This window comes from Monocercomonoides exilis (assembly GCF_001643675.1).
Source record: "Monocercomonoides exilis strain PA203 chromosome Unknown scaffold40-978991, whole genome shotgun sequence".
In the NCBI taxonomy this organism is placed as follows: domain Eukaryota; phylum Preaxostyla; order Oxymonadida; family Polymastigidae; genus Monocercomonoides; species Monocercomonoides exilis.
This window is the reverse complement of record NW_027150585.1, coordinates 849,475-874,264: the sequence shown is the minus strand read 5'-3', so window position 1 is coordinate 874,264 and position 24,790 is coordinate 849,475. Positions and strand designations below refer to the sequence as shown.

Sequence of the window (24,790 nt, the reverse complement as noted above, 5' to 3'; positions counted from 1 at the left end):
ATAACAATCAGAATGAGTTTGTCAGAAGATGATATTTCTGAAGATGATATTTCTGAAGATGATATTTCTGAAGATGATATTTCTGAAGATGATATTTCTGAAGATGATATTTCTGAAGATGATTATTCTGAAGATGATTCTACTGAAGATGAAATTCTTTCTACGTACAGAACAGAACAGTTTTCAAGTTTGCCATTTTATTTGAATTGACCAATTCTGAACAAAATTTTTGTTTTTTTAAATTCTATTTGCAGAATTGTTCCATGAGCTTGAGCATTGCAGAGAAGATGAACAAATGCAGAAAATCGAAGAGATGAATGGATTAATTAATGAAATGACTGAAGGAGATATCGAAACAGTTTTCACAGAAGAACTATTCAATAAAATTCACCAAATGATTGAAGAAAAGACATTGTCGTTGGAAAGTGCAATCTTGCTGTTGAAGAATGTTGGATATTGCAAAGTGCTGAAAAAGTTTTTCTCATATTCTTTTGATTATTCATTGTTGAGTAAAAAAATGCCAGGGATGATAATTGAAGAAGAAAGGAGAATAGAAGACAAGAACGAAAGGCTTTTGGTTGATCTTTGCGAATGTTTTGCTTTGCTAAATTTCTACTTCATTTCGGATGAATATCGTTCAATAATTGTTCCTCCCCTTCTGAAAGCTGCCTCGAAGAAAGAGGGAAACGAGGAGACTCAAAAAGAAGCGGAAATAGCTTTACTGGCTTTTAGTCACATTAGCCAATTTTGCGTATGTTCACTTCTATTTCATTTTTGAAGCTATTTATTTTGTTTTTCTTGTATTTTTATAAGGAAATTAAAAAAGAACTGTATTTGAATGAGATCAAAGCGATCATCAGATATCATCAGGAACATCACAATCTGACACGACTTGCCTATCAGTCTGCTTGGCAGTTTTTGATTTATCGATTAATAAGAGACAAAAGCTTGGAAAGAGTTATTATGAATGAACTGCATTTCGCAAGAGAAGCAAGAAGAGAGCTGGAAGATCTGTCAAAGTGTGTGGATTGGAAGAGAAAAGAAGAAAGAGGAAAAGAAGCGAAAGAAGCACTTGTTATCTGGAGATGGCTCCCTGAAATAATAAAACTCATATCCTCGTGCGAATTGTGGAACGAAGAACTTGTTGGACTTTTCTGCAGCATTGTTCAAGTATTTCAAGCATCAAGAGATGATTACCCAGATATAAGCCATGTATGCATTATTTCTTTGAGAAATGCAGCAGAAAAGAGAAATGTGAAAATTGATGACTTGTTGAAAAGCGGAGCTATTGGTCTCTTTTTGGAGGAAATGAAGCAATCAACTTTGGAAGGTAAAATTATGTATGATTGCTTGTATTTCTATTTGAGCATTTCAGAAAGATTGAAAGAAAAGAATAAAGATGAAAAGGAAGAATCGAAAAGAAAGTCGATCAAAAGAAAGATGTTTGAATGGATAGAAGAAGAAGGATACGAAGATATCATGACGAGCTTTCATGCAATTCTTCCTGATTTGGCAGATAAGTCAAAATTTTTGCGGCTGTCAAAATACTCATCAGATTATCTTTGGAGTCGGTGAAGCGAATGTTCAACACATTTCCATTCATTTCATTTCATCTCATCTCATCTCAGAAAAGAAGAAAATTTGAAGAAGAAGAGAAAAATGAGATGAAGAAGAAAGATGAAAGAAAACGAGCATGTGAAAAAACAAACATGAAAAGAAAAGAAGAGAAGAGAGAAGAGAAAAAAATTCGCATTGAATCAACATTTTCTGTTGCACACGAAGAATATTCAACAAAAATTGCGTGTTCTTCATTCATTTCATTCAATCTTCTCATTCTCATCTTCCACTTCGACATCACTCACACACTCTCCCCCACTCATTCAAACATTCACACAGCATCTGTCTTCATTTCAACAATTGTGATCTTCCTTTCTTCTTCTTCTTCTTCTTCTTCTTCTTCTTCTTCTTCTTCTTCTTCATTCGTTTCGACAAAGAAGACGACACACAACTCAGATGAATTGGGGTTGAGTCACTTTCAGATGATGGATGGAATGGAAGTGAAGGGCAATGAAACAAAAATTGGATGAATTTCAATTGAAGATTTCTGAGCAAAAGAGAAAGAAAAACAGAGATAGAATTCAATTGAGATTGACTTGTTTCAGCCAAGCAGTTTTTGAATAAGATTTTCATTTCTTCTTCTTCTTCTTCGTCATCAGATTTATTTCTGTTTTATTTTGCACAAAAGAAGCTGATAACAGGTTTCTTCAACAAACATTTCTTTCTTCGTCTTCTCTTGTTCATTGAAAATATAATCAGAAAGAGAATAAGCAAAGGAGAACAGTGGCTTCAAGAGGAAAAAACTGAACAATTGCATACAAAGCTCAAAATGAATCTTGTTGATGAAGATGGAGTGCAATAATCAATTCAACGAAGATTCTTGATGGAACAAATTGAAAAGAAATGAAATTCTATTTTTCATTTTTCATTTTTCATTTTTCATTTTTCATTTTTCATTTTTCATTTTTCATTTTTCATTTTTTTTTTTTTCATTTTTTTCTTTCTTTTTTCTTTTCTTTTCTTTTTTTTTTTTTGGTGACCGACAGCAACAAAAAATCGCTTGTCGTGTCGCACAGGTCTACTATTTACAAAAACGTTTAGATAAATTTGATAGAAATTTTGAGTTGTGAAAAAGAATAACTCATTTTCAAAAAACAAGGAATAAATAACAAATATCATTGAAGCCATAATGTTTCGATGAACAATGGATGAAATGCGAATAAAAAGTTTTTATTCGAATGATCTGACTTTATTCGAATAAACCCCCTAATAATTGAATGAGAGACAGTTTATTCAAATAAACGTCTGCTTTCTCGAATCAACCATGTAAGATTCGAATTAAAAACAAAAGGATGTTATAATGGAAATATTGCACATGTTTTTGATGTTTTTCATGTGTTATTCTCAGTTTATAAATTATTAAAAATATATGATCAAACATTCTTTCCGTGAAATTTGGAGAAATATTGTTTTATGAAGATTATTAATTAAAATTTTTCGTGATTCATTTATTTATTAGCATTATTTATCACAAAATTTAAGGTTTTTTATTGAATTATAATTTTTGACAACTTTGATCACAACATAAGTTGGAAATTAAAATCCAAATCATTGATTTTTCCTTTTTTTCGTAATAACAAGTTTCAAATGAAAAATGATGTGATATCGCGAGCAGAATGGAGAGGCTTGCCAGGTGCTTCATTACCGAAAATGTCATGTTTTTTATGGAACGAACAATGAACAGTTTTGAATCGAAATCACTGAATTACCTCATTCTCATTGTTCCTGCAGTTGTTCCGCAAAAAACGCTTGCAGTTACCGGGCATCCACCAACAGAGTCTCGCGCATGAGCAGATTCACTGAATCTTTCCATTTTGTGTTTTGTTTGAAAGGAGCGAAACTACAAGAAACGAGATGTTTTCATGAACACTCAAGATTGTGAGCGATTGTTCAAAATACTGGTTGTACATCTCCAAATATGAATACTGCAACATGGATTTCAAGCACTTTTTTTTTTTTTTTGGACAACAACCGATGCTGTCTTACATTTAATATTTTTTTACAAAACAATGCAGAACCGAATCCCTCACAAACCACGTGGAATGAGAATACTTGGAGTATTGCTACACGGCCTCGCATATATCGGATATTTTCTCTTCGATGCCTTTGACGACTTGAGCCGATGACGATTTTTTGGTTGCCACAATTTCTCCGTTGATTTGAACAGAGCGATTTGTTTGTCCTCACATATGAGCGAAATGCAATAATTTATATCATGGATTGAATCTATGAAGCTTTTGCAAGCATTTTTGCAGATTGAGTCTTGATGATTTTTCACTGATCCTTTTGAGTTATTCTCCGTTCCCTCCAAAGAAGCCTTGTTGGATCATCGGAACATGATTTTCGACCAAGCACATTATTGCCCTTCTACAAAGAAATTCTACTTGTTTCTTCACACATCCATTGCTCAATCACCTATTTCATCGGCAGTTGAGAAACTCTACCAAATAAACGATATGAAAAGACAATGAGACGGCCATTAGCCATTCAATCAATGATAAATATTCTTTCCCTTCCATCATTGGTTTTATTTGATTGCTTCTTTTTTAGTAATATAAAGCCGCCTTCAACAACAACTTCATCTTTCTTCTCTGCTTCACTCATAAAATTGATGCTGATGATGATGAAAATGAAATAATTTCTTCGTTGTACGTTCAACCTCATATTAATGACAGGCCAGAAGAAGGAGATCGAAGCAGAGAGATGAATGAGGAGCGTTATTCGCAAATTGTTTTCTTTATTGAGGAGGAGACAGCAAAGCAATTTGGATGAAGAAATGAAGAAAGCGTGAAATATTCATTTGATATTTGCAATGGAAAGGGGAAAATGGATGAAGAGACTATCAAATTGATGTTGTTTAAAGGTTTGTTTGTTTGTATGATTGATTCATTTAATTATTTATCTTTTTTTTACAAAGGGAAGAACTGAATTCTTTAAGGAAATAACAGGACTTGGCAACTGAGGTGCCATGGAGAATGAACAGATTGGGAGGCACTGGAGAAAGGAAAAGGAAGGCTCAAAGAGCAGCAAGGGAAATGAAAGAATGAATGAAGAACAATGAGAACAATTCGATCATTAAAAGGAAGAAACAGAAAGGCGAATGGAAATGAGTGCATTTGTCGATCGGTTTAATTTCTTCGGTGCAATTTCATCCACATTCTTTTACACACAGCACTGGCAAATGTGAGCTGTGAGAGAGGACTGGATGAATGGAAGAAGAGGGGAAGAGGGAAGAGGGAAGGAGGAAAGGGAAATGAATGAGAATTGTTTTGGAGAAGGAGCAGAGGAACTGAATTGATAAGAACGTGATAGAAGTTTGCCAATAGATTGCGGAGTGGCTGAAGGAGATGATCGATAGAAGGCGCATTTTCATTAACATTAACACTGAAATCGATATCAGCAGGGCTGCTGGCAAGCAATTTCATTGTAAGTGACGAAGGAGAAGAAGAAGAAGAGGAGGAGGAGGAAGATAATGATGATGAAATAGAACAAGGAGGAGGAGAAGAAGAAGAGCAGGCCGTTGTGCTCAGTGTTGTCTTCTTGTCTTCAATTATGTTCTCTATCTTTCCTGAAGTTTTCAAGCGGAACGATTGTTGAATGGAAAGTTAACTTAGCTGATTCGATGGGAAAGGAAACCATTTTGAATCGATTTTGTTGCTGACAAGTGATTATTGATGAAGAGCGAAACGTGTTTGACGATGCTCATCTTGTGAAATGCAGCAGTGATATTCAATTCAGCACTTCAATTTTTAATGTTGCCATTTCTGTTTACTGCTTTATTTTTGTCAAAGATATTTTTGTCCTTTATGGAAGCACATGCACTTTTGAATACAAATTTAAACCAGTTGTTCGTCATATGTTTTGATCTATCAATGAGTAATATTTTCTTTAGAAATCCTTTGCTAATAGTATTAAACTCTTTTTCACAATTCAATAAATTTTATTTTTCCGTTCACTCTTCTATTTTCAAAGAATTTCAACAAAATATAACATGAAATGAATGTTAATTGTTATTATAAGGTTCAATCCACATTTAAAAACATATGTGAAACATCAAGAAACTTTATTTTTTTCTAACTTTTTGATCGAATATCCCTCAATAATAAATAACTCAAATAAAGGGCTCAGTTCTCAAATAAACCGTGTTTATTCGAATAAACTGCCTGTATTTGAAATAAAAGCTTCTTATTCAAATAAACTTTCTTTATTCAAATAAAAAAGTCTTATTCAAATTTCATCCAATTATTGTAAACAATTTATTCCTTTCTTTCAACTTTTGTCAAATTTTCAAGAAAAAAAACTTTTCTTTTTTATAAATCAGTCTACGCAATTTAAACTGATTCATCAAAGTGCGAAAGGTGCTATTCAAGTGTTAGCAAATCCAGTGCTAAATTCTTTTTGTCCCCTTCATTTTTTCATATTTATTATAATTATTTTTTCAATCAAAGTTTCGCAATTTTAATAAAAATCATTTTGAATGCGATCATTTGCGAAATATCACTGCAAACAACAATATTCGTTTGTAATGAAAACATTTATTTCATAAGTTATAAAATTTCCAACAGAAATTCCAGAAAAAATATTCTAATAAATTCACATTTCCTGATTTAATGAGCAGAAGAAGATATTCGCTTGATGAATGCAGAGGCGTAAGAAGTGACGGGATGTGGGTTCTGCATGCGAACAGGAATGGAAGGAGGAGAAGTCATATACGAACTTTGGGAAGAGTAAGTACTCGACAAACAATTCAGCGAATCTTCTTTTAAAACAGAGTGAGATTGACTGAGATGGAGAGAATTTGGAGGAGGTGTTATATTTTCTGATGTCAAACACGAATTTCGCATTCTTTGCGGAGAAACAAGAGCAGAAGCTGAGGCAGAAGAAGAACGCGAGGAAGAAAGCCGAGAACTCAAAGATGCATTCAACAGGCTGTCAATTGCTTGACGATCATTTGCTTTCCCAATTGTTTCTGTTGTCAAATTGCTTTTCTTCTCCAACATTTCTCTCAACGTGCCCAGCTGCCTTATCTTCTTTGGCACAAATTTTCTGAAACTCGATTTTGTTCGATTGGCATTTTTGCTTGTTTTTTCGGCTTCGTTGGGCTTTTGAACATCTTTTGCAATTTTGGGGGAAAGAGCTTTTCTTTGTTTGTTTTGGTTTCTTTCAGCATCAACTGGATGCAAATGAACATTCATTTCTTTTTTTGCATCCGATTCTGTTTGAGAAGGAGCAGAAAGATGGATAAACTTCTTGTTTGCAGCCGAAAGTGCTGTTTTCTTTGGAGTTGCTGTTGACTTATGTTGCTTTGAAGTCTGCTTTGTCATCTTTTTCTCCTCTCTCAATTCCTTCTTCAATGATTCTGCTTCTGCAGCTTCTGCCTCCGAAACTTGCTCCGATGGGTAAACATTACTCAACATTTCGTTTTCTTTTCCTTTTTTTGCAAAACTTCTTTTCGCTTCTTCTTTTTCTGCTTCAGAATCTTTCTGTTTCGCATCTTTTTCTTCTTCAGCAACTGATTCTTGTCTGCTCAAGAAATCTATTTCTTTTCTTTCATCTTCTTTTTCATTCGTCTTTCCTATGCCACCTTCAAAAGAATCTGATGTAATTTTCTCATTCTCTTTCTTCACTTGCTCCTTTTCCTTCTCTTTTTCATTATCCTTCTCTTTTTCTTTTTCTGTCTTCTTCTCTTTCTGAAAGAACACCGAAAACATTGCTGGCTTCTGCTTCAATTGCCTGCTGGCCGGATTGGCTGAACAGTTCCACCTTGGCTTGTTTTCGGTTGTTTCTTTCTGTTTAATTTGTGATTTTTGCTCATTTTGTGCTGATTTTGCTCTGTTTTTTGGCTGAATTCTCGATGGAGCAGTTGCCAATGCCACAGACGATGATGCCTTTGTTGATTGCTTTCTTTGCGATACTTTTGGCTTTGATTGGATTTTGGTCCGTTTATCATTCAGCTTTTGTGATGATTTTGCTGATTGCAGAGAAGAAGAAACTGAAGAAGAAGAAGTTGATGATGACGACGATGTTGAAGGATTTCTGGCTTTATCAGAATTGTTTGATTTCGCTTGTTCGAAAATCTTTGAGGAAGGCGAGAGACGAGTTGAATTAACTTTCACTTGGCCATTTGAATGCCTTGAATGAATGCTCAAATCTTGTTTGGCTTTTGCTGCTTTTGCATTCTCTTCCTTTCGAATCTCATTCTTCAGTCCGTTGGTGTTGATTTTCTTTCTTTTTTTCTGGACCAAAGAAGTTTTCCTTTCCAAACTCTTCATATCCTCCATATCCTCCTTCCTTTTCTCCTCTTTCGCTTTCGCTTTCTCTTTCTCTTTCCCCTTTTCTTTTTCCTCCTCATTCTTCCTCTTCCTCCTCCTCTTCTTCCTTTCCATCGACTCTTTCACAGAAAGCGAAAAAGAGGTCGAATCATCCAGCGAATCATCCAGCGAACTGAATGAGGCTGATGTGTTTGTCCAGAAGAGGTCCGTTGCTTGTTCTCTTTCTCTTTCTCCTTCTCCTTCCCTCTCTGTTGGTTCCATTTCCTCTTCTGCTTTAACTTTTTCGTCTTCTTCTCTTTCTTCTTCTTGTTCTTCTTCCTCACCTTCCTCTTCCTCTTCCTCTTCCTCTTCCTCTTCCTCAACCTCTTCCTCTTCCTCAACCTCTTCCTCTTCCTCTTCTTTGCTGCTTATTTTTCTCTTTTCCTGTGTTAACAAATCCTTTCTGACTGCTTCCTCTTCAAATATTCCTGATTCATTGCACGCTTCCCATGCTTCTTCTCCTTCTTCCTCGTCTTCGAAAAGAAACTGATCATTTTCCTTCACATGTGATTCTTCAATATCTTTGCCCTCTTTTGAATCGTCTGCCTTTATCTCACCCTTTTCTTCTTCGAATTTTTCTTCTTCTTCTTTTTCTTCTTCCTCTTCCTCCTCTTCCTCTTCCTCTTCCTCTCCGTCCACTTCATCTGAAACTTCATCATCCATTTCAGCTTCTCTGTCGTTTTTGAATTCATTTTGCTGCTCAAAAATAGATCTTCTATTGCTCTTATTCAACATTCTTTGCTGATGACTGCAGATTTCTTCGGCATTTCCATCAAATTCTTCTTTTTCCTCCTTCTCTCCGTCCTCCTCCTCTTCATTATCTCCTTCTCCTTCTCCTTCTCCTTCTCCTTCTCCTTCTCCTTCTCCTTCTCCTTCTCCTTCTCTTCCTCCTTTTTTTCCTCCTCTTTCATCCATTTCTGTCATTTCTTCTTCATTTCTTGCTTTTGAGTCAACGTTATTCGTATTAATGTATTCAATCTTCATTTCTTCTTCTTCTCTTTCTTCTCTAACATCACTCAAGTTGCTTTCACTGTCACTAACATCCATTATTGATTTTTCTTCTTTTTCTTCTTCTTCTTTTTCAATTGAATTGGTATTTTCATCTCCTTTTCCTTTTGCAATTTTCTCTTTATTCTCTTTATTCTCTTTATTTCTCCGCTCTTCTTTTTCTCCTTCTGTTTCTCTTCGATTCTCCTCTTCTTTCTTTTTCTCCTCTTCTTCGATCTCCTCTTTTCTGTCTGTTTTTCCTTCGATTTCTGAAAATATTTCCTTTTCTCTTTTGTTCTCTTCATCGTTGGCTTCTCCTTCATTCTTTTTCTGAGCCTTGCGAATATTCCCAATGAGCTCCTTCATTTTCCTCTCATTTTCTGCTTTTGTCTCCTTTTGGACATCGTGAGAAAGTCCGTCTTTTGCAAAAATTTCTGAAAATATTCCTTTTTCACTAAATTTCGAGTGTTTCAATAATTTTGTGCGTTTTGGTGTTTTCATTGCACTTGAATCAAATCCTTCATCATCATCTTCTTCTTCTTCCTCTTCTTCAACTTTAACTTCTTTCTCTACACTCTTCTTCTTCTCCTTCCTCTGTGTTGCATGCGAGAAAATAAAAATCGGAGAAAGAGGCGAATTTCCGACACCTGCAGTGAAAAATGAGTGTTTGCGTTCCTCTTCTTTTTCTGCGACAGATTCTTCGATATCTTCCCTTCCATTTTTTACAGATTTTTCTTCTTCCTCGTCTTCCTCGTCTTCCTCGTCTTCCTCGTATTCTTCCTCTTCCTCTTCTTTCTCTTTCTCTTTTAAATACTTGAAAGAATTGGTACAAGAATTATTTTGTTTGAATGACGTTGCAGGAGAAGAAGACGGTGAAGAAGAAAAAGAAGATGGCGAAGAAGAAGAAGAAGCAGAAGCAGAAAGAAAATAAGGAGAAGGCGGTGATGGCGGAGGAGGCAGCTGGGAAAAGGCATCCGAAGAGCAGCTCTTGTTCAGACGCATGTGAAACGATTGCAGGCGCAATGGAGGAGGTGAAGGAAGGCGTGAAGACTTGGTGTAATAAGTCGAAGAAGGCGAAGAGGGAAGAGGAGGAAGGATTCCTGAAGGAAAATTGAAGGAAGAAGAAGAAGACGAAGAGGAAAAAGAGGGAGAAGAAGAGGAAGAAGAAGCATTTGCAGTTGTGGAAATTCTATCCTCTTCAGAGTGGCTAAATGAGGAAAGGTTTGATGAATGAGACGTAAGATGTAGCTTGGCTGTTGCATGAACTACTGGTGAATGAAGAAGGTCCGTCAACGGCATTGCAGTGTAAAGAGAAGGCGCTTGCAGCTTCGAATGGCTTTTGGTATTTGATGATTGATTTTCACTTTGAAACAATTCCAAACTCTTATTTTGAATTTTTGATTCAGAAATCTTGACATCGCATTGTTGGGCTGAATCAATCGAAGACGATTCGAAAAAAGATTCTCTGTGAAACTTTTCAAAGCTCGAATATGGAGGTTTTTGTGCAGGGTGAGTCGGTGTGGAAATTCCCATGTCACGACTCTTTTTCAAGATAGAATGTATCTTTCTTATCAAATTAAGCGTTGATTTTCCTTTTCCACATGTTGGTTGGCAAGGCCAAAGACTGTCATTTTTTTGTATACACTCTTCGTCACGCTTTTTTCGTTGGCGCTCTTTCGAAGAAGTCGAAAAATTGTTTCCTTGTTTATTTTTGTCTTCATATCGCTTTAAATAGCAAATAAAATTTGTTAAAGGGCAATTTGTTGCAATGCAGAAGCAAGGACTTTCTGTTGAACCTGCGTTTGAAGTCTCACTTTTCAATTCAAATGAAGTTGAATGCAACTTTGCATATTCAAAAGATTCATTAAGTTGCTCTGTATGATTTTTTTGAAATGAAAGGAGATCCGCAATTTTCCCATGCAAGTCATTTTTCAATTTGTCGAAGGTCAAAGAACATTGATCTTCATCGAACAATGAAAATTTGTTGATAATTTAAAAATTTCCAAACCCTCGCTTCGTGAATTTATTTCATTGCTATAATGGATATATGCAGTCATATAACCTTTTTTAAAATTGTGTCAACTTTATTAAACTCAAACTTGTTCAAAATAAAACAAAAAATAAAAATTCAAAAAGAAAAGAAATAAAATACAGCATTATTGATCAGAAAATCGGTTTTTTCTTTTTTTCAATGTCTCGGAATATAGGAGAGAGTGAAGAAGAAAGAGAAGCATCCATTAAAAAAACAAAAGATTTTTCCAAAACTCTCTGGGGTAGAGTGTGCTGTTTTGTTTTCATGAAGATGAAAATAAACAATCTTTTTGGATGAAGTATAACTCTGGATTTATTGATGATACCAGTGATTGGAAATCAACTACAAAGGATACATATACTGCAGAACAATTTACTATTTTGCATGATCCTGATGCTGAAGATCCAACGCATCACAAAAAGAAAAGTGAAGAAAAGGTGTTTTTGCTGTGTTAATTTGTTAAACATAAGTATATTTTGGCTTTGTTCATTTTCGTTTTTCTTAGTCATATATGGAAGCTTCTGTATGCGTTTCATAATGATTTTACAAAGAAATACTTGATATTAATTATTTTATTTTAATCAATAGATACGCCAAAGAAATATGATGAATTTAAAGCCCACTGGAAATGCAAAACAGTAATGTATTACAATTTTCGTGCTTTCTATTGTTGTTTTAAATGCATTCATTTCACATTTCTTTCTTTCTTTTTATGGAAAAATGTCAATTTTTTCAAATTAAAAACAAAACAATTCAATGGTTTGCTTTCAATTTTGTGAAATGACAACTAAAAAAAAATAAAAATAAAAATAAAAATTATTAAATAAATATTTTTGAATTTCATTGTTCAATTCGTTTCATTTCCTTAAAAATTCACGAAATAATCAGAAAAGTCCAATGACAATTTGTAATAATATTGTCTGCGAAGAAAATCAAATACTTTGTGAAATCCTACTATAATATCTTCATATCCTTCTTCTTCCATCTTTTCAAATATCTTTCTTTTCAACTCTTTTCTTTTCGCTTCTTCCTTTTCCTCATCCTCCTTTTCATTCAATCTTTCTGAAATTTTCGAAAAGAAATACAAGCAATCAGTTATCATTTTATAATCAAAAGTTGATTGATTCATTTTCTCCAAAAATACATCTATGACACCATTCTTCTGTAAAACATCAATCTCCACATCTCGCTTTTCTGCTGCAATTCCTAAAGAAATAATGCATGCATGGCTTATATCTGGGTAAATATCTCTTGATGCGTGAAATACTTGACAAATGCTTCTGATAAGCCCAGAGCATTCTTCGTTCCACAATGTGCACAAGTAAATGTATTTTTTTATTTCAGGGAGCCATCTCCTGATAACAAGTGCTTCTTCCGTTTCTTTTCTTCTTTCTTCTTTTCTCTTCCAATTCACACTCTTTGACAGATCTTCCAGTTCTCTTCTTGCTTCTCTCGCAAAATGCAGGTCATTCACAATTATGTCTTCCAAGCTTTCGTCGTTGTAAAATCTTTTTATCAAAAACCTCCAAGCAGACTGATAGGCAAGGCGTGTCAGATTCTGATTATCCTGGTGATATTTGATGACTTCTGTTATCCCATTCAAATACAGTTCTTTTTCTAATAACTAATAAAAGATAAGAAAAAAAAACAATCAATATATAAATAAACACACATCCCATTGTTTAATGTTGCTTAACGCCAATAAAGCCATTTTCACTTCTTTTTGAGTCTCCTCATTTCCCTCTTTCTTCGAGGCAGCTTTCAGAAGGCACGGCACAATTATTGAAAGCAATTCACATGAAAACTGGTAGATTAGCAAAGCATAACATTCACAAAGATCAGTCAGAAACTTTTCATTCTTTTCTTCTTTCTTCTTCTCATTTTCATCAATTATCATCTCTTTCATCCTTTCGCTCAATAATGTATAATCAAAATCATAGCATGACAAGCATTTCAATTCATTGCAGTATCCAACATGCTTCAACAGCAAGATTGTGTTTCCCCATGATAATGTCTTTTCTTCAATCATTTTTGACATTTTATTGTATAGATCTTTTGCGAAAATCGATTCAAATTCTTCTTCATCCATTTCATCAACTATTTCATTCATTTCTTCAATTTTCTGTTTCTGTTCATCTTCTCTGCGACCTTCCAGTTCGCAAAACAATTCTGCAATAGAATTTAAAAAAACAAAAATTATGTTCAGAATTGGTCAATTCAAATAAAATGGCAAACTTGAAAACTGTTCTGTTCTGGCCGTAGTCGGAATTTCATCTTCAGAACAATCATCTTCTGAATTATTTTCTTCTGATTTATTATCTTCAGGATTATCATCATCTGGCAAACTCATTCTGTTTGTTATAAAAAATATTCAAAAAGAGGGCAAAGCTTGGTAAATAACAAAATGAAAGATAAATACACACATCGTTGATTATCTTGCAGTACTAAAATGATCGCAATACAAACAGTTAAATTTTTGTAATATAAAATGAAGTGCAAAAGAAATTGAGAAGAAGCCACAAAGATTGGCTGTTCGATTCCAGAAATGGTAATTTTTTGTTTCTTTTTGATCATAACCAACAGATTATTTGAAGAATGATATTTATGGGGCGAAATTTTCTTTTTCCAAATTTTGTTCCACCCGTCATTTAGATAAAAATTTCAACGTTTAATTAAATAATTCAATTAATTGTTTTCGAAATTTTTATTTTTATAAAAATAATAATTATAAACATTTATTTACCTGGGAAACTGATTCTGGACCCAAGTCCTTCAAGTTTCTCAATTATAAAAAAAAGAATGAAGAAACTGGATGGAATCAGTCTAGTCCTCAGCCGAAGGTTATTCGGTTTCATTGGATAAGCATTAACAAATATTTGTTATTTCTTAATTAATAAAACTTAGATGTATTTATTAATTTGTTAGTTTGTTACACCAAAAATAATTCAAAATCGAAAAAGAATAATTCAATTTCGTAATTAATATTTCAATTTCGAAAATTAATAATTCGAATTCGGAATTAATATTTCAATTTCGAAAAAAAACAATTCAAATTCGGAATTAATAATTCGAATTCGAAAAAAAATAATTCGATTTCGGAATTAATAATTCGAATTCGAAAATGATTATTTCAATTTCGAAATTCATTATTAACTGTAATTTTTTATTTTTTCTCGAGAATGGATTTCAGAAAAGTTTAAGTTATTTTTTAACCAATCAAATTTTATTACTCATAGAAAACTGTTTTTTTATTGCAACAATCAATAAATAAATTTTTCAAAAATTTTTTTTTCATTTTCGAAAATCATCACTCAAATAACTATAATTTCATAAAAATTCATTCCATTGAATAACAAAATAAAAATTGAAAAAATTTAATCACGATTATTGTATTATTTTTTCACAATAATGTGATTGTTTCATTGGCAAAATTTTGAATAATATCGGTTTTAAACATGAAAATGCATTTCTTTCCTTTTCAAATAAACTTCAATCAATAAATCTTCATCCAAAAAGAAAGAATATTTTTAAATAAAAATGCATCATTTTACAAATATTGATAAACAAAATTTGCTGATGAGATAAAAATTTAAAGAATTTATAACAACAAACACAAGTTATTCATTCCACAAATCAAAAAAATTCACGTTTCGAAATTGAATTATTTTTTTTCGAATTTGAATTATTTTTGGTGCAAATTTTTAAAAAAATAATAATAAACAAAATTTTTCAATAAAATTGAAATTGAATACAAAATAATTTAATAGTTTGTTTATTACAAAAATTATTATCAATCACTTTCTATAGTCAAAAAAAAAAAACGTCCCTTCAAACTTGTTTTTTCAATTGGGTGATTTTTTTTGATATCATATAAAAAGATCAAAAATCGAAAAAATAAATACTATTGTGGTATTACTGATCAAAAAATCAAATTGATTTTTCTTCAGCATTTAGCTAAAATATCTGTAATATATATTTGTTTTATTGTTATATAAAAAAAACATACATTTTTGAGGTTTTTGTGGAAAAGAATTTTTTTGATCAAAGAAAAATAATGTGAAAAATAAAAAATAAAACTGTTGGATAAAAATATCAAGTTTCTCAACTTGCTAAAACTATCCTAATAAATAAAAAATACTTTGAAAAACACAATTGAAGAAGTTTGCTATAAATTTGTTTCAATTAAAAATTATTTAACTTCAAACTTTTGAAACCAATTTGTTTTCTTGACTTTATCTATTTCTTCGACGGAAATATCATCACAATATATCAGTCCTTTCTTTTCGATTCAGTTTCTTCATCAAACGTTGAATGAAATACAATGAAATCGATAATCAATGAATAAAACTTATTCGAACTAGTCTTTTTACTCTTTATTCTTCTCATCACTTGTCCTTCCCTCTTCCTTCTCCATCCTCTCTCATCTTCCTTCCATTTCCACTCCGCTTCTTGAAAATTCTCCCTTCGAAAATACCTGTGGTGTTGTTGGCTTCCTCTCCGGTTCTTTCTGCGTCATTCTTCTCGTTGAATTCCTCAATAACTACAATTGCTTGTGAAACTCTTCTGGAAACAAATTTTCCTTTACACAAAGTTCATTGGCCGCTGTGTGAGCGACGAGGTGAGCAAAGGAGGAGGATGAAGAAGAAGAGGTTGATCCATAATTCGAGTGGGAAGAAGAAGAAGAAGAAGAAGAAGAAGAAAAATAAAAAGAAGATGATGATGAAGAAGAAGAAATTAAAATAAAAATTAAAATTAAAAAATGAAGAAGAATGAGAAGAAGAAAATGACGACGATGACGATGATGAAGACGAAGGATGAAGTGATTGATTAGAATGTTTGTCTCTCACAGCACAGTTTTCTTTCTTTTCTCTTTCTCTTTCTTCCATTCTTCCTTCTTCTCTTCCTTCTTCTCTTCCCTCTCTCTCTCCCTTCCAATGCGTTCTCCACCACCTATTTTATCCTCCTCTCTTTCTCTTCTCTCAAAAAATACCTCTCGCAAAACGGTTTCACATCCTCTTCCAAACAGTCCCCTTCAAAAACACGAAAAGAAGCTGGACCGCTCGGAAGCGAAACACTCACTTTAAAGAGAAGTTCTGCTTTTGCTTCTTCTTTTTCTTTTTCTTTTTCTTCCTCTTCCTCTTCCTCTTCCGATCCCTCTTCTTCTTCTTCTTCTTCTTCTTCTTCTTCTTTATCCTCCCACCAAACCCATCTCTTCTATCAGCTCCATTCACAACAAGTCCAATGAAGAAATCAACTTCTTTTTGTTTTGGAAGAAAAGAATGACAAAAGATGGAATGCCTTATTTGTTCCCAGAAGATTGGAAAAGATTGGTTGATGGTGTGTTGGCTTAGAAGATAATGTTTTAATGTTTTCTTTTTTCTATTTTTTCTTTATTTCTTTATGTCTTTTTTTCGTTTTCTTTTTCTTCTCTCTTTCAATCCAATCTGTCCCTTTGTAAATAATCGGATGAAACGTCAATTCTTTCTCGTTTTCCTTCGTCTTTTTCGCTTCTTCGGCTGCTAACCATTCCGCTTGTGTGTTTATATCGTGAAAATACAGTTGGAGAATTAGCGGCGACGGAGAAATTTCTTTTTCATTTTGGGTTTCCCACTTCTTTTTCATTTCTTCTTTCTTTTTGTCTTTCTTTTCATCATTTTTATTTTTATTTTTATTTTCTCCTTTTTAATTCCCTTTTTCGCCTTGTTTTTTCGAATTATTTTTGCCAGCAAAATAAAACCCAACAACATCATCTTCTTCTTCTTCTTTTCTCAAAGCCAACATTTTTGTCAATTGCTTCTTCTCTTCGATTTCTTTCAGTCTTCGCTGAGTGAAAAGAGAAGTTAGCTTCAAAAGCAAAAGTTCATCTTGATAGTCTTCATCTGTATTTTCTTCTTCTTCTTTTCTTCTTTCTTCTTCTTCTTGTTTTCCTTCCCTTTCTTCCCTTTCCTCCTTTTTCTCCTTCTTTTCCTTTTTTCACTACCAAATCCTTCCTCTCCTTATTCTTCCTCTCCTTCTCTTTTTCATTCTCTCTCTTCTCCTTCTCTTTCTTCTTCTCTATCCATTTTATCATTTCTTCTTCGTCTCATATTCTCTTTCTTTCTGCTAATTCTTCCGATTTGTCGTTTCAAATCACATTTTTTCTTTCTTCTTCTTTTCTCTTCTTTTCCTCTTTTTCTTTTTCTCTTTTCCCCCACAAAATTGCCATTTCGACTACTCTTTTCTGTTTGTCTTCGGTTCAACGCTGAAAAACAGCTGGAATTTCATTTGGTTGATTGGAAGAAGAAGAAGAAGAGGAAGAAGAATTTAAATGAGAAGAAGAAGAGAAAGAGGAAGAAGAAGAATAAGTTCCATATATTCCCAATGACAATGATACAGGTGAAGGATGAATACCTGAACGAGGAATCTTGAACAGTTTGGATTGATTTGCCTGTATCTAATTGGCTGTTGGAAGAGGAGGATTGATTGGCGTCACTTGTGGAAGTGGATGATGATTTTGAGGAATTTCTTCTTTGTTAGCAAATGAATCAGGTGAAGAAGAAGAGAAAGAAATGATGAATTGATGAAAAAACTTGAATAAAAGAAAAAATAAAAACATGATTAAGTAGTTGAAGCAAAAAAGGATGGTGATGAAGTTGGAAACGAAGAAGTTGAGAATGAAGATGATGCGTTAGCAGATGAAAATGTTGAGAGAGTGAATTGTATTCCGATATTTGTTGCTGCATCATTCTTCGATTTTTGATTTCAGGCAGAAAATCTGAGCCAAGAGTGGTTTGAATCGTTACAGGCTTATTCTTCTCATTTGTTGTTTTCTTCTTTTCTTTTGCTCCTCTTTCTTTCTGAGCCTTTTTAATGTGTTTGTCAAATCCATCTTCTTCTTCCTCTTCTTCCCCTTCATTTTTCTCATTATCGATGCATTTATCTGTCAGACACAACGATCCCTTTTCGTCTTTATCACTCACAAACTCATTTTCACTCCTCTTCTCATCCTTCTTCTCTCCCTTCCCTTCCTTCACTTCCTTCTCGCCACAACGCACACGAATCCCCTAGCTAGCCACATACGCTGCATAGTTCAGAAGGATACTCTGTGGCTCAAACACATCCCTCGTCGCTGACGCGCTGATGCTTGCAAACACACCAGCATTGCCCAATCTGCTCTTCCGGAGAATCATAAAAGAGATATGCAGCGAAACTGAAGAAATAGATGAATGAGAGTGAGAGGAAGAGATTTGGCCGGATGCTCAAATGGACTTTAGTGTGAGTGAAGAGGAGTATGTAGCAGGAGATAAATGAGCGAGTGGCTCTGGAGAAGTTCCAACAAGAACAGAAGGGGCAGACAATTGTGTGTGTGGCAAGGGAGAAAAAGGATGAGTGGAAACTGACGAGGAGGCTGTGATGTTTTGAGTATGCAACTGGGAAGATGAGAATGTGCTGTCAAACGAGTAAAATGTCTGGTACTGTTCATCATCATTTTCATCACCTCCTTCTTCTTTTCCTCTGTCCCTCCTCCTCCTTTCTGTCGCTGCCTGTGCAAGCCTTGTGTCGAAAGCGTCAATTTGCGATGTGCAAAACTCGTCTTTCCGTTTCGTCTTCGTCTTCGCCTTAGGCTCTTCCTTCTGATTTCCTTCCTTCTGCTCTGCGCTCAATTTGCTTCTGAAATCCACCTTCATTGCTTCTTCCATTTGAACTCTCACTCTCCTTTCTCTTCGCTTCTTGGCGATGTCATAAAGCAAGCGGATGAACGCAATGTGCCTTGAAGCTCCTTCCATCTCCCACTGCCATTTCTCATTCGATGTCCATTCACTCCTTTCATCTCATTCTGTACAGCTTGCGAATTGATGCTATTCGAATCGCTGAAGCAGAGCTGAATGTTCCTCTTCGGAAGAAGAAAATAGTTCAAAAGCACATTTCGTTATCTCACAGAAGGCTTATACAGCGACGAAGATACTGTAGAGAGGAAGAATAGTTATTGAGATTTCATTTTGGAAGGCAAACTGGTGATGCTGATTGAACAGCTTACAAACATCTGAAGGTTGAATGTGATGCAACACAAAGTGAAAAGAGGAACCAAAAAAGAAGGTCAAGAAGGTGAAGAATTTGGAGAAGGTGAAGAAGAAGGAAATTACGAGGAAGATGAGAAATAAGGTGAAGAAGATGAGATGATGATGAAAATAAATATTTATGGTGATTGAGAAATCCATTTATATTCCAATAAATTTAGTGAAGAAGTTGATATGTTTCATGTGATGTTGGCGATTGATGCAATGCCGTATAAAACAAGTCAACTTCACAAGGAAACAATAATCCAAATTGAAGAATTTCTGGCTTTTGTTCTGTTATTTATCAATAAAGTTGAATTTCTTCAAAGCCAATTCACTTTCTTTTTGCAATTTCCTCTCCATTCCTCTCAAAAATAGAAAATGATAATATTTCTCAATTTCTTTTCCTTTCCATTCACCTCTTCCATTCAGCCCTCAATATTCTCAGAAAATATCAAACCCCTCCTTTTCTTCATCTTTCCCATTCTCTTCCAAAATACATTCTTCTCCTCTCAAAAATTACCTCTCTTCCATTAGAACATTTCGAAATATTCTTCTTCTTTCAAGCTTTTGCCCTCTTTTCTTTCTCTTCAAAATCCATTTCTCCAATCAACAATAATCACCTTCTTCATCATCCCCAGCCACTTCTCTATATATTGACTATATAATCTTCCCCAAATCTAGACCCACTCTTCCCCATCTTTTTGTCTCAGAATTTCTTCCATTCAAAAATCTCTCTCGAAACATTAACATTCCATAAAACTCTCAACTCCCATCCCCTGCCACAAAAAATATTCTTCCATCTCTTCTCTGCCCCATATCAATCCTGTGCCTGGTGTTGATGAGATAAACATCAAATACTGCTTTGGGTATTTGAGAATATTATTAAAGGAGAAGATCATGACAAAAACAGAAAAAACACCTCTGGACAGCCACCACAATGTGTACGGGCTGAGAAGACCCTCCAGTGAGATATTCAATGTATTTTGTGGAGATGCATTCAGTGCTGTATTCAACCATTCTGAGGCTGAAATGGAGAGATTGATTTTTTGAATGATGATGGCTGTGGAGATGTGCATTCTGGCAAAATAAAGATGAAGGGAAGTTTGGTATTTAATTTTTTTTTTTTTATATGAATATTTGCCTTTTGAATGTTTTTGTGTTTCTTTCAGGGCAGGAGGTGGAAAAGAATGTAAATGAATAAAAGCGGGATATCTCGTTGTCCAGGGTGGCTATGGAGTTGGGAGAGCGAATCCATATGGAAAGTACCCAGGGTGAAGTGATTGGGAAGGGAATTGGCGTTGACATTTTCGTATGAATCTGATTGGATTTGAATTGAGAAAGGTGAGATTTGAATAGAATGCATAAATCTCACTTTTTGCAGAAGAGTGAAATAGAGGCATTTGAAGCTGATATGACTTCAAGAAAGGACTGTTTGCGAATCAGATGATGAAACGCTGAAAATTGAATGTTTTCATTAAATATTTATCGATTTCAACTAATCTTATTTTATATTTTTTCAATAATATTATTTAACTGTTTTTAACTTAGAATATTGATTTTCATCGTTATTGTGATTATTGTTATCATATTTTTAAAACCAGAAAACTTTTTATTTTTTCTGTTCATTGAAGTTTCGATTATTTTTTGGAAAAAGTTTATATTTTTTATCAAATATGAAGCAAAAACAAATTAAAAACAAATTGAAATAAACAAATAATAAATAATAAATATATATTAAACTTTATTTTTATGTAATTTCAAATAAAAAATCTCGTATCAATCCCACCCTTAATGAAAAAATTTTTTGATCAAACGTCGGAATTTTTGATGATATCAAAAAAAATCACCCAATTATACAGTGAAAATTTAGCTAAAAAAATATTTTAATTTAAAAAAGAATTATCAATTGAATCGTTAAAAGAATAATTATCAAAAAATGTATCACAAAATGAATTTTCAGAATTTGAATTACACACCTGTGACACACCTGTTTCACTTGTCAAGCTATTTGAATCGAAAAAATTGTTCGAATTATTAAAAATATTATTATTCAAATTTGAAAAATCTTTTTCTTTATGTAAATTAAAAAATTTCATTATATTTACAATAACTTTCTTCACACCTTTTCCAAATTTTCCTTTTTCTGATATAAAAATATCATTTTTTTTATAATCTTTTCTTCAAAAAAATTTTTCTTTTTATTTGTTTCTAACTTTTTCATAATTTCATATTCTATTTCAAACACACCTGAGCTATTTTCGCAGCTGATTGATGAAACGAGAAGTTTCACTGAATTATTTTAAAAAAACAAATAATTTTTAATCCCTTTTATTTTCATTTTATTCCAGTTTGTTTCTTTTAATTCTTTGTGACTAAAAAAATAAATAAATAAATGGGACGAAATTTTTCGCTTTAAGAATTTTGTTCCATTTAACTTTGACAAATATTTTTCACAAAATTAGAATTTTTCTGTGTTTTTTAGACATGGAAATGAAAGACATATTATGATAAGATTGGATAAAAAGTTTGGAACAAATCGTTGTTTTTTTCATAAATGAAAGAATTGTACCCCAAATAAATAAATAAATAAATTCAAACCTTAAAAAATAATGCCTCGTTTCATTATTCTTTTTTTCCTGATTTTGAGAAGAAGAGAAAAAAATATTAGAAGAATAATTAAAGTTACTATTTAAAGAATCAGAAATGAAAAAAGAAGAATTATCAGAATTTGTGTTAAATAAATATGAATCACTATTATCAAAAAAAAATCAATTAAATCAAAAATATTATTCAAAACTTTATTGGAAAGAATATTGTTAATCAAATTTGTAAAAAAACCAAACTCACTATCACATTCATTTTAACAATGATGTTAAGCAAAAAATGAAAGTGAACAATGTTTATTTTCAAACAAAAAAGAATTATCAGAAAATATAAAATTAAAAATATGAGAATTACGAAAATGCGGACCATTGTCACAAAAAAAGTTAAAAGCATCAACATTCAAAAAAATATCAAATTGCAGTAGTTGTTTCAAACATTCACATACAAAACGATAATCATGAGATAAAATTTCGGAAAAATAATTAAAACAACATTTTTTTAAATTTCCGAAATTATCAACATTAAAAACAACAAAACACAAATGAGAAATTTGTTTCTTATTAAAAAATGATTTTCCAGTCTCATAATTAGAAATTAATAAACACCAATTCTCTTTTAAATCCATTTAAATAATAACTTTATTTTTTCGTAAATTTTCATTCTTCTCATAAAAAAAGTTTCTTTGATGTTGTGACATTTTTCGATGATGAATGGCCCAACATCAATTCATCATCTTTTGTTTGGCCCAATTTTAATTCTTTTCTTTCTATTTTTTTCTTTTTCTTTTCCAAATAATTCCCTCTCTCACAAATCTCACACAAATCAGTCTTTTTCTTTGATTTTTTGAAATTTCTTGTTTTTTTACAGAATGTTGAAAAAAACATTTTAATATTAATATCTTTTTTCATTTAAAAATGTAAATCTTTTTTTGTTTTTTCAGTTAATCTTTTTTCATTTGGAGAAAAAACTCCAAAGCTTTTTCTTTTTCTTTCCATCTTTTCTAACAAACATATATTATTTTCTGAATTTCGTTCAACATTTCCTTCATCCCTCCCTCCATCAAATCCTCCTTCCATTTCAACTTCTCCATCATTCAACTCTCTTTCCATCACAATTCCTCCACCACCTAACTTACTTTCCGTTTCAACTCCAGCTTCAAACGCACTCGCCCTTCCCTCCCTTCCATCATTAAACATGCCAGCCCTGCTCGCAGCCTGATATCCTTCTGAACCAGCCCCACTCGCAGCCTGAAATCAACCGACGCAAGCATTGAAGCACGAATGATTGTTAATATCAAGATGACATAAAATTACATTTGAATAAAAATTTTGGAAAGAAAATTTATAACTCAAATGGTTATTATTAAAAAAAACATAATTTATTGTTATAATTTTCAAAGCCTGGGTGACTTCAGACTTTTGTCTTAAGGAAATCTACTTTTGACTGACTTAAAAAATTATTGAAGTCAAAAAGTATTTATGTCTCATCAAAATTATTCAAAAGTTTAACAGTTTATCGTTCACACACTTAATTAAATAAAAGGAAAATGAAAAATTCAAATCGAACAAAAAATAATCGATACTTTTTTAAAGAAATAAAGAACACGTTAATGGGTTTTGACCGGATCAATTTTTTGGAAATTGCCTAAGTCACAGTCTGGTCGATCTTTTTTTGACTTTGTCAAATTTTTGTGTCAACACCCAACATAATTGAATGTTAAAATCATTTGAGTGAATTTCAGAATGCCTTTATTGATTAACATATTAAATGCATCGTTTTTTGATTGATTAATTCACTTTGAATAGCGAAAACACACTTTAAAATGTATCTTCAAATGACCGGATTAACAAAATAAAGTGAAAAGAAAAAAGATGAAAGCATTCATGAGTCTTTTTCGTTTCCTTCAACAACTTCCTCGTGCTCTTCTTTTGATAGTTTTTCTTCGACATGTTTGACATATTCTCACATCACAATTTTCTGAGATAATTCTCATGACTTAATTGAAGATGCAATGGAAGACGGAACTGATGAAATAGAATGTGGAGGAGATGATGTGGAGGTGCTGTTTTCAAACCAGAAGATCAATTTAACTTCCCAACTGGAACTAGAAAAGAGAAAGAAGTTTGCGATCAAGTGGTGTGCTCCATATCATCTTGCTGGGATACACAAATTTGACAAAGTTTTGAAAGATATGTTACAACAGTTTTATCAAATCAATCGAAAGAGATCAGTGATTTATGCTTCAAACTGTTTCTGGATTTTTTGAATGAAGCACAAAGCTTCATATTTGAAGACGACATACAAAAGTTCTACACAGAGATTACAAAAAAAGGACCTATTCAAACAATATACTCAAACATCTGTTATTCATTGGTTTCGTCTCCATGCAGCGAAGGAAGCTGCGAACGTATCTTTTCAAGGATGAAAAGGATCTCTGGTGACGGAAAGCATTCATTATCTTTTGAAGCTTTAATAGCTCTTTAACTCTTTAGCCTTTTTACAATAAGTTTTTCATTTCACAATACAATCAATTATTTTGAAATAAATAACTAATCGTCTGTTTTCTTTTTTGATTTTTTCAAAAATCATCAATCAATATTTTCATGAATAAACTGCATATTTGAAAATAGTTCTTGAAAAGCGTTAATATCAATGAGCAAATAGAAAGAATAATATTTGAAAGAGGGAACTGAAAGCAATATTCACTATGAAAGAAAATAAGAAGGAGAATATGTGTTGCATTTCTTTCTTTTTTCACTCAAACATCGCTTCCGTTCTGTGAAAATGTTCGAAGTGCTTTAATAGCTTTCAACATATCCTGTTTGCCTTTCATTCTGTATTCTCAACAGCTTTGTTCATCTCTCTATGCCTTTTGAATTTTTTTATTGCTTGATAGTTTTTCAATTTTATTTTAACGCTTTTCAGATATTTCCTATTCTGTAATAGCATCTTTTCCTTCTTCACTATCTTCTTCTTTTTAACTTTCTTCTTCCCCAACGGAGCTATTGTCCTTTCCCACACCCACTCCACAGATCGTTGCAATATTTCCCATCATCCCACAGCAAGTCATCCATCTCGTTTCCTGCGTTCAGCTGAAACAGGATGTGCTGTTTTCCATCGACGACTGCTTCTCTCTCGGCAAAGACGACCTGTCGCTTTTGAGGGCAGCACTCATCATGTCTGACATCATTCTCATTGGA

General features: G+C 32.9%; 5 protein-coding genes across 5 annotated transcripts; 2 read left to right on the top strand and 3 right to left on the bottom strand.

Moving 5' to 3' along the window:
- Window positions 1–12: 12 nt before the first annotated feature.
- MONOS_14336 (uncharacterized protein) lies at window positions 13–2,619 on the top strand (the record flags this gene model as incomplete). The annotated part of the gene is made up of 4 exons (XM_067867131.1): window positions 13–187; window positions 255–751; window positions 814–1,340; window positions 1,556–2,619. 4 exons carry the CDS (start codon window positions 13–15, stop codon window positions 2,085–2,087), a joined length of 1,731 nt encoding a protein of 576 aa, XP_067722858.1. The 3' UTR covers window positions 2,088–2,619.
- Window positions 2,620–6,116: 3,497 nt separating this feature from the next.
- Window positions 6,117–10,448, bottom strand: MONOS_14337 (uncharacterized protein; the record flags this gene model as incomplete). The annotated part of the gene is made up of 1 exon (XM_067867132.1): window positions 6,117–10,448. The coding sequence occupies one exon, from the start codon at window positions 10,446–10,448 to the stop codon at window positions 6,225–6,227; it is 4,224 nt and encodes a 1,407-aa protein (XP_067722857.1). The 3' UTR covers window positions 6,117–6,224.
- Window positions 10,449–11,099: 651 nt separating this feature from the next.
- Window positions 11,100–11,707, top strand: MONOS_14338 (uncharacterized protein). The gene is made up of 4 exons (XM_067867133.1): window positions 11,100–11,193; window positions 11,247–11,384; window positions 11,453–11,470; window positions 11,536–11,707. Exons 1-4 carry the CDS (start codon window positions 11,107–11,109, stop codon window positions 11,587–11,589), a joined length of 297 nt encoding a protein of 98 aa, XP_067722856.1. The 5' UTR covers window positions 11,100–11,106; the 3' UTR covers window positions 11,590–11,707.
- Window positions 11,695–13,521, bottom strand: MONOS_14339 (uncharacterized protein). Its single transcript, XM_067867134.1, has 4 exons — window positions 13,371–13,521; window positions 13,183–13,298; window positions 12,620–13,116; window positions 11,695–12,571 (listed from the first exon to the last, which is right to left on the bottom strand). Exons 2-4 carry the CDS (start codon window positions 13,295–13,297, stop codon window positions 11,813–11,815), a joined length of 1,371 nt encoding a protein of 456 aa, XP_067722855.1. The 5' UTR covers window position 13,298; window positions 13,371–13,521; the 3' UTR covers window positions 11,695–11,812.
- A 4,664-nt stretch (window positions 13,522–18,185) lies between these two features.
- MONOS_17994 (uncharacterized protein) lies at window positions 18,186–18,713 on the bottom strand (the record flags this gene model as incomplete). Its single annotated transcript, XM_067870970.1, has 1 exon — window positions 18,186–18,713. One exon carries the CDS (start codon window positions 18,711–18,713, stop codon window positions 18,186–18,188), a length of 528 nt encoding a protein of 175 aa, XP_067722854.1.
- Window positions 18,714–24,790: the final 6,077 nt, after the last annotated feature.

Bases quoted from the DNA above. Each gene is read 5' to 3' on its own strand.
- MONOS_14338 (XM_067867133.1), top strand. From the start codon at position 11,107: ATGTCTCGGAATATAGGAGAGAGTGAAGAAGAAAGAGAAGCATCCATT. The intron at 11,194-11,246 runs GTGTGCTGTTTT...TTTTGGATGAAG, and splicing joins CCAAAACTCTCTGGGGTAGA to TATAACTCTGGATTTATTGA.
- MONOS_14339 (XM_067867134.1), bottom strand. From the start codon at position 13,297: ATGAGTTTGCCAGATGATGATAATCCTGAAGATAATAAATCAGAAGAA. The intron at 13,117-13,182 runs GTTTGCCATTTT...ATTCTATTGCAG, and splicing joins CAGAACAGAACAGTTTTCAA to AATTGTTTTGCGAACTGGAA. The intron at 12,572-12,619 runs GTGTGTTTATTT...ATCTTTTATTAG, and splicing joins GCAACATTAAACAATGGGAT to TTATTAGAAAAAGAACTGTA.